The sequence below is a fragment of the Ceratotherium simum genome, chromosome 15 (genome assembly GCF_057802395.1).
Source record: "Ceratotherium simum simum isolate JZ-2026a chromosome 15, ASM5780239v1, whole genome shotgun sequence".
NCBI classification, from domain to species: Eukaryota; Metazoa; Chordata; class Mammalia; order Perissodactyla; family Rhinocerotidae; genus Ceratotherium; species Ceratotherium simum.
The window spans coordinates 42,383,828-42,398,731 of NC_141914.1; the positions used below are offsets into that span (position 1 = coordinate 42,383,828).

A 14,904-nucleotide genomic window follows, 5' to 3' on the forward strand; every position below is an offset into this window, starting at 1 on the left:
TCTGGGCAAACAGTATAGTTATCATTTTCTGTCCAAATTTTTAGTAAAAAATAGTAACTTTCATAGGAACATTGTCATTTTATAGAATAGTATGAAATTACATTGAGATATCAGAATAGTCATTGAACATTAAGTGTCTATTACATCTCAGGCACTATGTATATCTTTATACATAAGAAATGGATATTAAACAATCTTGTTGTAAAATATGGAAGAAAACCGCCTTCAAGTTTGTACCAAGTCAATCAAGGGGAAATTTGACAAATCTTGTATTCAGATGAGAGGCATTTATACTTGGCATCTTCTTCCAATGGAAAAATAAAGCCAGTGTGCCACCATCTTGACATTTACTTAAATGTTTAAGGAATATACTTCTTATATAAATTAACACAAAGTAAACATTATAGGAAATATTTACCACTTCTAAAGGTCAGTCAAATGATGAGGTTTTTTTCTCTGCTAACCTAAAAGAACATATTAATCTTCTGCCTCAGAAGTTCTAAATTATATTTTTTCTTAAATATTTCAATTATCTTTTTTACTTTCTACTTGTTTCTACATTAGAATTAACTTTTTGTCATCCAATGATGATAACTTCAAGCCATCAAATAAGGATGTTCTCCATATTTTTGCCATTAATATCCTAAATTATCTTTAATTCATCAGTAATCTAGATAGATAGCTAATTCCTTTGCCCTCTCAAACTGTATCCCTGGATGGTAGGTAGGCCAAGATTAAACATCTTTGATTTTAAAATGGCAAATAAATATATATTATACACAGATGCCTAGAGCAAATGCTCTGAAAGTAACTAGACAATAGATATTTTAAGATAGTGATTAGATTATAGGGCAAGTAATTACTATAAAACTTGCAATTATAACTTGTTGGTCTGTAATCTCTCAAAAAATCTAATATACGTCAAGTAAAGGAAAAGATCTTTTCTAAAGAGCAAGAAAAACAGGAGTACTTAGTTTGCATTTATCAGTCTACATAATCTAAAAGAATTTCATCCATAAACTTGAGCCATCAGGTTGACAGTTACTATAGAAGAATTTTTCATGGTTTAAAAAAAATAATCTCACTCCTTGAAATGGGACCTGTATGAGACCCCTATATATAAGGGAAGAGCTACCCTTAACAAAGTTCACAATCCCGTCACAGCCACCTAATTAAATATCTTAACTGCAAAATTAGTGTAATATTTACAAAATACATTTTTATGAAGCCCAAGTAGCCATAAACCCAATGGCATTCCTCTTGAGAGAACTTAGAAATTTGAGAAGTAGCTTTGATTACATATTCCAATAAAAAGGCAAAGTTGGGTGAATTATTAAAGTCCAATTTATTTATTTGATGTCACTGACAATATCCTTCCTAAAGGACTTCGCTTTGTAGCCATTACGTTAAAGAATACCATGTTTTCTGGAATGCCAGGGTAGCTTACAAAACAGAACAGAGATCCCATCAGTTCCTTGTGGCACATACTGTGTCTGCACCAGTCAGGATTCTCCCACAATCTGCCCTCTCTGACCACTCCATGTAGATTTATTCCTCTAGAGAAATTCCCTAAAAAACTGAGGCTCATTATACTGTAGTGGCGTTAATGGCATCGTGTTTACCACCAAAGTATCAAATCAAGGCTTCAAAGTAGGTGCTGTTTTATTCTAATTGTTTTAAGCAGCCTCACCTCCCAGGGCCCAGGTAATCTAGTATTCATAAACATCTTCAGTGCCCTGTGGGAGCCTTCCAGCTCAATAGGTTGTGATCTTCAATCAGGTGTCCTTGAGATAGATGGAAACAAATACATAATGTATTACACCTTCCATCTTCAGGAAATTCTACCCAATGGAATTAGGTTATCCAAAAAAAAAGAAGTTTCTGAGATTGCCAACTATTTAAATTATGCCTCAGACTACCCAAACTGCCAAATAATTGGGAGTTAAACAAACAAACAAAAAAATCAAAGCCACATCAATAGAGTCAGCACATTGCCTCCAGGTTCAGATAAAGTCTAGAGAGGAGTGGTGAAAAAGATGAGCTTAGGAGTGATGGGGCCTGTATGTGAATCCTGGAATGGACAACAACCTAGCAGCTGTATTAGTTTCCTATTGCTGCTGTAACAAATTACCACAAATTCAGTGGCTTAAAACAACACAAATTTATTCTTCTATAATTCTGGAAGTCAGCAGTCCTAAAATCAAGGTGTTAGCAGGGCTGCATTCCTTCTCTAAAGGAGACTCTAAAGGAGAATTTGTTTCCTTACTCTTTCCAGCTTCTAGAAGGCACCTGGAATTCCTTGGCTTGTGGCCCTTTCCTCTATCTCCAAAGCCAGCCGCATAACATCTTCAAGTCTCTCTCTCTCACACACACAAACATGCACGCATATACACTTGCACACACACATTTTCACATCCACTATAAGAGGTTATCTTAATTTAAACACACAGATTCTGGAACCCAAACCTCATGTGCCTAAGAGAGTCTTTAAAATTGGGTTAAGAAAATCAGCAGAGCAGACACCCCCTTCCATGCCAAGGTATGCTATTTTTGAAGCCCATGTGAAACAGTGAGACCCTTTATTTTCAAGTCTTAACTAAAGTGCACACACACACACACACACACACACACACACGCTAAAATGTGATTTGTCTTCCTCCCAAAAGTAAAAGGCTGCACCCATCCTTCCATGCTTTTGAAATTGTGGTCCCCAAGGACTCTTACAGCTTCAAAGCCTGCCATTCAACCTCCAAGCCACCCCTTCATCAACTGGGTAACAAATAAGCCCTTTTGTGTGTGCCAAGCATTTGTTTCAGATTTGCTGGGAAAAGAACAAAGGAACAGAGGGCTCAGAACAAACACAGGAAATACCGAGGACAGTTTGGAGGACGAAAGAACATTACTGAGCCAAGTTTGAATTCACAATTCACTCTTTTAGTAATTAATTTATTCTGAATGGTGAGAAGCAGATATAGAATTACATTAATACTCACCAGTTATTATTACGTAACAAATGTACTTCCTATATACAAGTAGACAATTTCTATATAATTTGCTTCTAAAAGAAGTCTAGGAGCAAGTGACTGATTCCTAATCATTTGTACAATTAGTAAAAAGACATATATGGCATTCCAGAGACCGTTATCCACTTTTTTCTATCTATTATAAGGAAGTCACAGTGGGTCTAGAATCTCTGCCAATGTAACAGTGGCCTGGAAATTTCTTTGTAAACATTTAAAAGATATGAAATGTGTGGCATCCTAGCCTGTCTTGGCTGCTTGCCATGCTTAAATTTTAGACATAAATCCAGGCAGCTTGGCTCTGAAAGCCACTGCTTTCTTCCCACATTCAAGTACATGCTGGCCACAGAACACTCCTCATATGGCAGAGCATCTTAGCCTTGGAAAGTGGCTTCCATCTCCTCAGGAAGACTCAGATGAGATAAGCTGACACTTTCAGGCCATTTTATGATAAATTTACTTCATACTGTCTTCTGTAGAACCAATATCTTTGTCTCATCCTGTGTTTTATTCCCAGTAGTGTTTCCTCTTTCTTTCAGTGTGTGGATCTGATTCTTGCCAAAAATAGAAAGGAGCAGGGAAAATAGGAAGAGATCAACAAAAAGCAAAGGAAAGAAAAGCATCACAAATTGGCCAGCAAAGAATGGAAATAACATTTACTGAGTACCTATTGTATGCCTGGCACTTTTTTACAAATTAGATAATTTAACCTTATATATCATACCTAAAAGACAGACTATTAATTCCCCACTTTTCAGATGAGGAAATTTAAACTCAGACAGGTCAAGAAACTTACTCCAAGTCACACAGCTAAGCAATTTTAGAGCCAGGTCTTTCCACTTCACCATCAACATCCAACCACTGTGATTTGTAGTTGAAATCAGAGAACAAGATTATTGACATAAAGCTTGACATACTATCGCAAGGATCCCATGGAGATGGTTAGCTCGTGAGGACAGTAAGGTATTAAAGAAATCCTGGTTGTGAGCTCAAATGAGCCCTAATCTTGCCTTGAGTGGAAGAGGGAAGCAGATGGAAGAGTGTTGAGACATCAGCAAAAATCCATTCCCTCCAAGAGGAAAAGCTGGGAGATCAGAGAGAGGAGTGGGGCAGTGGTTGTTGTAGATGGTGCCAGGGAGGGTTAACACAAAGAGTTTCTCTGTCACTTTGGTGGCTTTCCAAAGCTAGCTGGGTGAAGAGATCCTAGGCCAGGAAGCCAGCAGGCCAGTTCAGAAGCAAGCCCCTCAGGCGCCGGGGCTGGTGGAGAGGTAGGGCTGGAGGGCCTTCTCTAATTGGAATTTTCCATTTCTCACAATGGGCTAGTCAAACAATGGTTATTTGCACGGTAAGAGAAAGAAGAATGAAGAGTTACAAAGCTTGCCTTTTTAATTCTCATTCGCCTAGTTTGCATTTGAACAAATTATTATTTCTGCCTTCATTAGAGTATTTAACACAATGTAATCAGCCTGCTAGGAAATAAAAGTGTAACCATTTTATGGTTTGCTACGTTGAAATTTAAATTTGCATATTAAGCAGCAAAGGCATTAACATGTGTACCTATTCATCAACTATAGATTATAAAATACCTCTCTAGTGTGAAACTAAACAGCGAGCCATTTTCTGATTGAACTGCTTAATTAAATAAAAGATGATTAACAGCATTCTTTTATACTCTGTATACTTTAGTGGTTTAAAATTAATACAGAAAGACATTCAGAAACTTCACCAAATCTTCCTCATAACTGTTTTGCAAGCATATCTCTGAATATGATAGATTGACTCTTCTCTGGAAAAGTTGCAATCTAAAATAAACCTCTCTATAAATAAAGCAAAGCCATTAAGTAAATAGTACCTGAACTCAAGTTCAATTTTATGGTGTTAATTTCATTCAAACCTTCATCACTGGTGAGGCTGGCCTAGGTCCTATCTTGTGGATTTGTACCATGCCAAATAAAGGAGAACATGCAGCAAACTTCCCAGTCTAAGTACAAACTGTCTTCATAAATCAATGGTCACTTAATTTGGTGCTTCTAACCTGCGCTACAAGCACAAAATCCTTCTGTACCAAACTGAAACCTATTTTTAAAAAATAATGTCAGAATAGTGAGTGGGCTTATGTTAACCTTTTCCATCCCTGATAGTATTGACCACAGGCTTAGATCTCCTTGACCTGAGTGAACCCGTCTCTCAAACCCAAACCAAAGCCAAGAAGTTGGAGGCCTCGTCAAAAACCTCATCCCTCAAGAAAAAGGCTGATGGATCTGACCTCATCAGTGCAGAAGCTGAGCAGAGAGGCCAGCCCCTCCGAGGCCCAGAGACGGCATCCTTAGATTTAGGTAAGGCAATAGCCTGTGTCTGCTGATGCTCACCCTCGCCTTGAAACAAGGAAGTTCCACAAATGACATTAAAACCATGGGCAAAGCAGTAGAAAAGGTTAATTCCAGGTAAGAAACTGGGCAGGACACACTTCTTTGTGCTTGGATTAAACAGCAGTTGGGGAGCTCAACTTTGCATAACTGAAGTGGATTCATTCATTTATTTATTCAACCCACATGTATTGAGTTCTTGATAGATGGCAGGCATTATACTAGGTACTGGAGTTATGATAAAATTAATGAATCTTGCTCTCTAGGAGCATTCAGTCTAGAGGGGAAGAGAGATAGTCGAGAGAGAGAGAAAACTCTAACCCAAGGTCCAGAAACAGCCAGATGGAACAGTAACGTGTAACATGCATGCTGATACGTCTGATACAATAATAACAGCTACCATTTATTGATGGCTTACAATGTCCAGGACTGTGCTACATGATTGACATATATTAGCCCATTAATTCATCACAACTCTTTGATATAATTGAGTAACCAGATTTCAAATTTAAATAACTTGCCTAAGGTCTCAGTTAGCGTGAGGAAGAGCTGGAATTTGAGCCTAGCTATAATTAACTTCAAAGCCCATACTTTTATCCACTATATATCTTCCTGAGAAAGGAGACCTTAACCTCAGCTCATGGAAGCAGTCAAATTAAACTCTCCTTTCTCGAGAGAAAGGAATATGGCAAGTATTTCAGAAAGCCAAGGGGAACATGTATCTCTCCAGGCTGTGACTGACTGATGTGTGCATGTATACATATTTGTGGGTGAATATTCATAAAATAAGCATATTAGTAATTTATCCATAAGGTTTTGGAGATTAAATGGGATATATATGTGAAATCGCTTAGCACTGTAATATGTATGTGTTAGATCGTCAAGAATTAATTAATTTATTTGTTCAGTAAACATTTCTCTAAATACCTACTGTGTTCCATACTATGTGCTAGGAATACAAAGGTAAAGCACATAAGCTCTCTGCCCCTTAGTAAGTTTACAGTCTAGTGGGGAGATAGAAAAATGATTAAGTGATTATAATAAACTGTGGACTATATGCTGCAATAAAGAGAAACCCAGGTTAGTTGCTACACGAACACCTTCATAGAGCCCCTGACCCAGCCAGGGGGTTGTAGAAGGTGTCTTATAGGAGGTACTATGTGAGCAGAGTCTTGAGGGATGAGTAGGGATTTGCCAGATGAAAAATATGGATCAGAGCAAGGTGGGGAGAAGGGCAGCGCATTCCTGATGCAGAAGAGAAAGGGATTCACACGTAAATAGGCAAACACAGACAGATGGCTTTTCAAGCAAATACAAGTATTGCAGTAGTATTGAAGAATGGTAGCGTAGTGAGAAATAAGTCTGCAAGTCACTAGTGACCAGATAATGGGAGTTCTTGGATGTCATGCATGTGTTTGGGGAGAGGGTGGAGTTGAAGGATTTTACCCAGAGGAGTGACATCAACAGATTCTATTTTAGAAAAATTCTTCTCTAGTGGATGTGTGTAGGAAGGAGTGGAGGCAGGGAGACCAGTACACACATCTAAGAAAGTGACAGAGTGGATAGTGAGAGGGAGACAGATTCACAAAAAATTTAAAACAGGACTTGTGGACTGAGTGGATATGTATGCCAGCAAGGAAGACATAGAGAAGGTGCCACACTCTGTGATGGGGATACAAGAGGGGAAGGAGAGAAGGAGGAAGTCAGGATGGAAACTATTGAGTTCAATTTTGACCTTGTTATATTTGAGGAAATTGTGGGACTTCTCTGTGGAGATGTCCAATAGATTACTAAATATATAGATCTAGAACTTGGGAAGGAGAGCCGAGCGGGAAATGGAGATTTGAAAATCAGAAGCCTATGAATGCGTGTGGCAATCATGGGTGTAGATGAGATCACCCAAGAAGAGATCATAGAGAAAGGGAAGAGAACCAACACATTGTTCAAACCAGTTGCATACACAGGATCTCCTCTCCCCCTGCCGTATCCCTCTTTGAGGCCTGTCTCTTTGGAGGAAAACCTTATACCTATCTCCAACATTTCCTTACCGTTAATGTGTTTTAGGTTTATTCAACTGTACAAATGAATAAATGAAATTTTTACATTAGTATAAGGATATATTGTTAAATACATTATAACACAATAAACATGTAAATGAAAATTTCATTTCTCTGCTTTTGAAAAAATACCTTGTGAAGAAGTCAAAAAAACCCTTAAAGAACTTTAGAGCACATGGACTGCAAACCCATTTTTTATAAATTAAAACACTGACTCTCAAGGTTTTTTAAGTGGTGTGTTTACAGTCACACACCTGTTAATGAGAGAGAATGCAGCCAGGTTCTTTGTCTGCAAGAATTAAGCCACAGGGGAAAAATAGTTCTAGCATTCTCTTGGCTTTCTCCATTGCCTTCTTTCTCTCTATCCCCATTATAAATTCCCTCCTTTGGTGAAAAATTAAGCAGTCTACACAAAGCTGTGTAGAGTGTTCCAGTCTCTTCCCACCTCCTTTTAACAACGAGGCTCATCTCTTTAAACAGAATTTCTTTCTAGAAACATGGCTGAAATGCCTCAAAGCCACCTCCTTAGCTGGAGACCAATAGGATAGCAGTCCATATGCTCAGTCTATACCAGATCCCCCGGGCTCATATGCAGAATTCAGAATGCACACAGCTCTTGAAATAAATTCAAGATTGTTTAACTGTAAGAGCAATCCAATTTCTCCTAATAGGGCTCATTTTTATTTAGCTGCACATGTTTGAATGACTTTTCATGCAACCTTTGGTCTTGGGGTTTGAGAGCATCATTTGAGTAAAGTTCACTTGTATGAGACTTCTCAGCCTTAATTAATCTCTCTTTTTCTCTCTGCACCTCATATTTTCCCCCTTCCCCCTCGCCCCCTTCCTCTCTCCTTAGCAGACATTCAAACACAACTGGAAAAATGGGATGATGTTAAGTTTCATGGAGATAGAAATAGCAAAGGGCACCCAATGGCAGAGAGAAAATCATGCTCATCTAGAACTGGATCAAAAGAACTCTTGTGGTAAGATATTTTAATATCAGAAAATAGTCTTTTATGTGTCAACTATATGGGTATTTCTCTCATGTACTGAAGTAACCAATGAGTTAAGTCAATCCAGACACTTGGTGTCATGTATAACCCCCTATATGTCAATATTAATTATTGTGGTATCTACAAACTAAATTAGTTCATCTGAATTGTCAAATAGTCAGCCAATAAGGATTTTGGTAGTTTCATAATTCAATATTTGGTCGGTAACTTTCTGAATGTGTAACTGAGCTGATCAATCAAAATAGGTACGTGTGTGTTTACATATGCGTGCGTATTCAATGTATTACACGAAAGACGGCTAAATTAAATTTTTATGGTTACACAGGTAACCTTTTCTGACTTTCTTAATCATCCACTGTCAGATAAAGCACTAATTAAGAATAATCCATGGATGCCCCCGAGAAAATTTGACCACCTGAGGTTTACCATGTTTTTAAAGCTTCCTAAAGGGTAGCCTATTTCAGCCTCCTGTTGCCCCTCACACATCTCCATTTATTATATTTCAAATTCTATATAAAAATCAAATCACACCTGAGGCACTTTATGAAAAGCTCCTCTCCCCCAAAAAATACTTTTTAATAAAGCAGAACTTTCTGTAACTTTCTGTAACAAAAACATTTATTTACTTTTTATTGCGTTTCTTTGCTTTTTGCACATAATTGAACTAAATTCTAAATCAACCAGAGACGATAACAGCTAGTACACTGCAGCCACTTAAATTCTGAACCTAGTCATTATAGTAGAAATATATAAAGTTTATCTTTTTCATCAAAATTCTGATGAGAGCTTTGTTACCATGGCTCTCAATGATCCAAATTAACTAGGTTTCTTGGCTGGGTTTCTAGCTGAATTTTTTCTCACTGGACACTAATTTCCTGCATTCATCCCTCACAGGTCCTCAGAGCACAGATCTCAACCAGAACTGAGTGGTGGGAAAAGCGCCCTCAACTCGGAGTCAGCTTCAGAGTTGGAATTAGTGCCTCCGACACAGGTAACAAAAATGATTCTTCAATGAACCTGTATTTTCTGATAGATAATTTATATCATAAATATTTTACTTAAATTTTGCACAAAAAAGTTTGAAGTGCTTTTTCTGTATTTTGTATTTTGTATGCTTTCTCACTCAGTATCTGTCTCAATGCTTAAAATAACTGATGATATATATTATATATATATGTATATATTTGGCTGGAAAATGTGTTAATGAATTCACTGTGTACTTAGCACTTTTTCCTTGTTCTTCCATTTACCGTTCCGTTATTTTGCAATACAAAATCTGTTCTACTCCAGTATTAGCACTCTTTATGTAACAGAACACGAGGAAGAAATTACATTCTGAGTGTTCATTCACATCTATGGCCTGTGGAACAAGGTACTTACACATCAGGATCCTGACTGTCACATTAAAATATACATCATGCTAAGGGATAAATAATTATAGTATTAGCAGTAATAATATTAAGAGCTACCATTTGTGAGTGCCCACTTAAGTATTAGGGACTCTACTATGTACTTTTCGTATGTTATATCGAATACTCAAATAATCCTGTGAGTTATTATTAGCCTCACTTTAAAGATCCTTCAGAGAGTCTCAGTGAAGTCAAAAATCCTTTTTCTGGGGCACTCAACTAATCACTGGTGGAAGTAAGGTGTGACCCAGAACTGTCTGTCCACTACTTGATCCTTGACTCCAGGATAACTGGCTTGTCTATAACTAGTTATTGCCTATGGTTAAGACTGTGCCAAGAAGACCAAAGTCTGTCTCAGTCTTTTCATTTCACTCAAACACTTTACAAGGTATAGCCTTGATCTAAAACCATGAAGATCTCTTAAGAAATGTGTCCATATTCGTGCATTCTACAGTCTCGTTGAAAAGAAGTGAGATGAAGTGAGCAAGAGAAATTTTCTTGAGTTTACTAGATAAGAAATCGAAATGAAGAGGGGAGATATATTGCTTGAGGTGAAATAAAGGGATAATTATGATAATAGCAAATATTATTGAGTGCTATGATAAGGTCTTCTAATATTTATTAGCTCATTTGATCCTAACAAATGGCTCTATGTGGTAAGTTCCTCTATTACTCCCATTTTATAAAAGGGGAAACTAAGGCACAGTGAGATTAAGAAACTCATCTATGCACCCACAACTTGTAAGTAGCAGAGAGGAGGACACAGAGAGGAAATGCTGAGGAAATGAAGAGTCTCTGGAAACCTTTCTAGACCACTAATAGCACCCCCACATACACCTCGCCCTCCACAAGAGAGGAGTGGACACTACTGCTCCCAGAACTCTGCTGGAAAACAAGTCAACTAACTTCCAGAACAAATAGCCCTGGGGAGCTTAATGAATTGTAAATATAGCCTGAAAATATGTTTTCTTTCTCTGTGTTCATTCTGAATGTATCTTTTTAAAAAGAAAATTGATAATATTTATTAGAGGAACACTTCTTGATAAGTGCGTTCGAGATTTAGACTTCAGCTAAAGTAATTGGTACTCTTTCATAAACTGGAATCCTGGGAGCAATTTGATGTACAAGAGAATGTTTGTTCCTGAAGCAGGGGGAGACTTGGCACAGGTGGGCTGTTCTACTGGAAGCTGGAGGGGGCGGAAGATCAGCTGGGGTCCTTGGTTGTCATGAAGACCCACGATGCGTTTATCTTATTATTCCAATGACTGCTACTCTCCTGCTGGTTGTCTGATTTCATCCCCCCACATTGTCCTTCCACTTACCCACAAGTGTGCCTTTAAGCAAAAACGATGTGCTTTGGAAAATTTGTACGAGATTCCCAATATTTTCCTCCATGACATAATTTAAAATGCACTGTGACAGTTCTTGGTCCAGATAAATCATAGCAAATCTTTTTAGATGGTTACCAATTATTTGTAAATCATTTACCCCTTAATTTGTTTTTTTTAAAAACACTGCATGTTTACTTGTCAAGATTTGCCCAGGGGCCGACCCCGTGGCATAGCGGTTAAGTGCGCGCGCTCCGCTGCTGGTGGCCCGGGTTCGGATCCAGGGCGCACACCAACACACCGCTTGTCAGGCCATGCTCAGGCCGCGTCCCACATAAACTGGAGGAAGATCAGCACGGATGTTAGCTCGGGGCCAGTGTTCCTCAGCAAAAAGAGGAGGATTGTCATGGATTTTAGCTCAGGGCTGATCATCCTCACAAAAAAAAAAAAAAAAAAAAAAAATCAATTATAAAAAAAAAATTTGCCTAAACTAAGGAATTCCTAATCTGTTAGTTTTAAGTCCAGCCTATGGTTAAATTAGGAAAATTTCATGAATTGGGATTTAATCATCTAAAATACCATGTCACTCAAATGGAGCAGCAAGAGAATAGACTGATTAATCTGTTTGTAATGGAAGACAGATTAGTAATGGAAGACAGTAACAGTTTTTACTGTTAATAGCATACTGCTCTTAAATATATGATCTCTTTACATGGATGAGGTGATGAAGGTGGTATAAAAATTCAACTTAAAACTGACTCGCAAACTATTCCAGTAAACAATTTCAGCTCACAGAAACTTGTTACTGCTCCACTATCACTCAGATGGTTCATAGGAAAATCAAGGAAATGTTTTCTTCTCTCTTAAGTCAACATAAATAATTTTAGGTTCAACAGGTGAGGAGCTATTTACAAGCCTTTTTTAAAAATCATATTTCAGGGTCACAAAGAGAATCGAAGTTCACAATGAGAAGAATTCTGTGGGTTTATTTTCTCTTCAAGATGGGGCAAAGGAAAAAACTAGTCCCTTTCAAATAGTGTTTTGAAAACACTAATCAGAGTGGCAGATTATAAGAAATTATATAATCTCTATATATTTAAGAGTAAAGTTTCTTGACACTTATGCAAACTCTGTAATTAGTATTCCCTGGAGTTAATGGTTTAAAGAAATTATGCAATCTGAAAAACTAGAAAACATTTGAAGAATTGGAGAAAAACACAGAAGGCAATGATGTAAAATGAGCTTTTTCCATAAATGGGTTGAGATAGTAATGAGGCAAAAGAAAAAGAACCCAACTTCTGCTGGAGAGTGATGGTTCAAGCATTTCTTTTTTAAATCTGGACACTGGAAGGAGAGTTCCAAGACAGGCTCTTGCCAACTTGAGTTGGACTTCAAGAGAATATGTGGCAGCCGGGCTCCCCAAATAGTTAGTTGCAATCATGGAACTCACTGATTTTGCTGACTTTGGCACAGCAAATGCTTCCTTCCACATGGACATAATTTCATCAAGTTGGCAGTATCCCAAACCAGAACGGTTTAAACTTTAAGATATAAGTGAAGATATGTTTTCTAAATTTTTAAAGGAGTAATATAAAAGGAAATACATGTTAATGGCTATCATATTACATACTTCATATATGTAATATGAGATATTTCTAACATAGTATTTGAAATGCTTATAATAATCTTGGGAATTAATATGCCCATGTCTTAGATGAAAAATGCATCTTAGAGAGCAGAAGTAATTTTCCCAAGATGGTGCAGCTAAGGAGGAGAGGATCCAGTCCTCCAATCACACCCATCAGCTTCTAATGCCCTTGTCCTTAACCACGCACCACCTCATATCAGCCACATCAAGCTTATCCACCTGAAAGAACTCACAAACCATCTATTTCCCTTCTCATTACAAGCCCTGATTATTACTTACATTTAGGGTTAATATGAGTTAAATGATTTTAAAGAATATTTATCACTTCCTTCCAGAAACTTTGTAGGATAAATTAGGATTGTCGTCTGATCTGAGGCCATACAAAATTTTGTGCCTCCCCTCCCAAATTTGTTCTCAACTTCTTACTCTTAGAAATGCTGATTGCTTCCATTTTAATTCAACAGATGTGGTTAAATGTCTACTATCCATAAAGCCATAAGCGAGGCAGTGAAAGAGTTAGAAAGAGGAGTTTGATTATAGAAATATCAAGACCTTTATGTCTAATAGAAACAATTAGATAGTACACTATAAATATAGTTTTGCTTGTTGGAAGACAGTACAGGAGCCACAGAAACATCCATTTTCCCCTCCAGTGAGCTACCAATGAAAAAGGAAGCAAGCAAAGATGGAAGGAAGGAACAAAGAAAAGGCAGAAAGGGGCCGGCCCCGTGGCTTGGTGGTTAAGTGCGCGTGCTGCGATGCTGGTGGCCCGAGTTCGGATCCCGGGTGCGCATCGAGGCACCGCTTCTCCGTTCATCCTGAGGCCGAGTCCCACATACAGCAACTAGAAGGATGTGCAGCTACGACATACAACTATCCACTGGGGCTTTGGGGGGAAAAATAAAATAAAATCTTTAAAAAAAAAAAAAAAAGAAAAGGCAGAAAGGCAAAGACAGCAGGAAGGCAAGAAGGAAGGAAAGAAATCTGAAAGATCACTTTCAGCATAGTAGGAAATCTACACATAGCAGGTGCTCAACAAATACTTCTTGAAGTGAAAATATAAGAGGATACTAACAAAAAGGAGAAACAATAATGCTTGTCAAATTTAACAATTTGAAAGCAGAGTTACGGTTAACGCTGGGCAGAAAATGGTTAACTAATGGTTAACTAAAGGGCAGAAAAACTAAAAAGACAAAATTTAATTCTTTTATCATTTCTTTAAGTTTAGTCACCTTTATTACCATTTTCTCCATCACTTTCTTAAGTCTGGATAATCAACAAAACAATAAACCAAGATCTGATTTGCATTTTCCAATTTCTGTGGTGGAAATACTCCTACTATGTCAATTTCAATCTCACTGTTGAGAAAGAGATACACGGTAACACACCTTTATATATATTTCTACCATACAGCTGCAATAGATGTAAATAATCTCAAGAGTATAGATAATAGTAAAATGTAATGAAATATTTATCATTTTTGAAGCTAGTTGCAAAAATAAGTTTTAGTTTTGCCTGATAATAGACTATCCATCTCTTTTCAAAATCATCACTGACTTGCCTTGATGTTCTACATCATAGCATTTCATAGTTGGATGGAGATGGGAACCATATGCTGCCCACCTAACACAAAGCTCTAGGAATTTGCTCTTGACACATAAGGTACAGCTTTTTTGTGTACCTTCAACCGTAAATGTCTCTTGATTGATTAAGAAAAAAAACAATCCTGAGGCAAGTGTTTATCTGTTCCAATATAAGTATCCAACTAGCCTCCACTAACCACTAAACAAAAGTGCTCTAAACACAGATGTATTTTTATTGAATTTCTAAAGTCACACCTGATAAGCACTAACCAGAAAGATGATAACAAAAGCCAAGTTTTATGGAGCGCTTACTGTGTGCTGAGCATTCTGCGTGTGTATTTCCATGAATTATTGTACCCAGTTCCTATATAGACTCTATGAGTGAATATACACTTTGCAGATAAGAATACTGAGGATGATAGAGATTAAGTAATTTGTCCAAGGTCACCAGTGGTAAATGGTAAGCCAGGATTTGGCCCC

At 37.5% G+C, this 14,904-nt stretch overlaps 1 protein-coding gene and 1 long non-coding RNA gene across 2 annotated transcripts in view; one reads left to right on the forward strand and one right to left on the reverse strand.

The window, feature by feature from the left end:
* Nucleotides 1-14,904, reverse strand: part of LOC147915190 (uncharacterized) — a 56,097-nt gene that overhangs the window by 28,070 nt on the left and 13,123 nt on the right. The gene's annotated exons all lie outside the window — the stretch shown is intronic.
* Nucleotides 1-14,904, forward strand: part of PEX5L (peroxisomal biogenesis factor 5 like) — an 86,363-nt gene that overhangs the window by 12,673 nt on the left and 58,786 nt on the right. Inside the window, exons 3-5 of the mRNA XM_014783161.2 lie at nucleotides 5,162-5,356; nucleotides 8,303-8,426; nucleotides 9,351-9,447. Coding sequence (XP_014638647.2) covers nucleotides 5,162-5,356; nucleotides 8,303-8,426; nucleotides 9,351-9,447 — 416 coding nt within the window. The remainder of the gene's footprint in view (nucleotides 1-5,161; nucleotides 5,357-8,302; nucleotides 8,427-9,350; nucleotides 9,448-14,904) is intronic.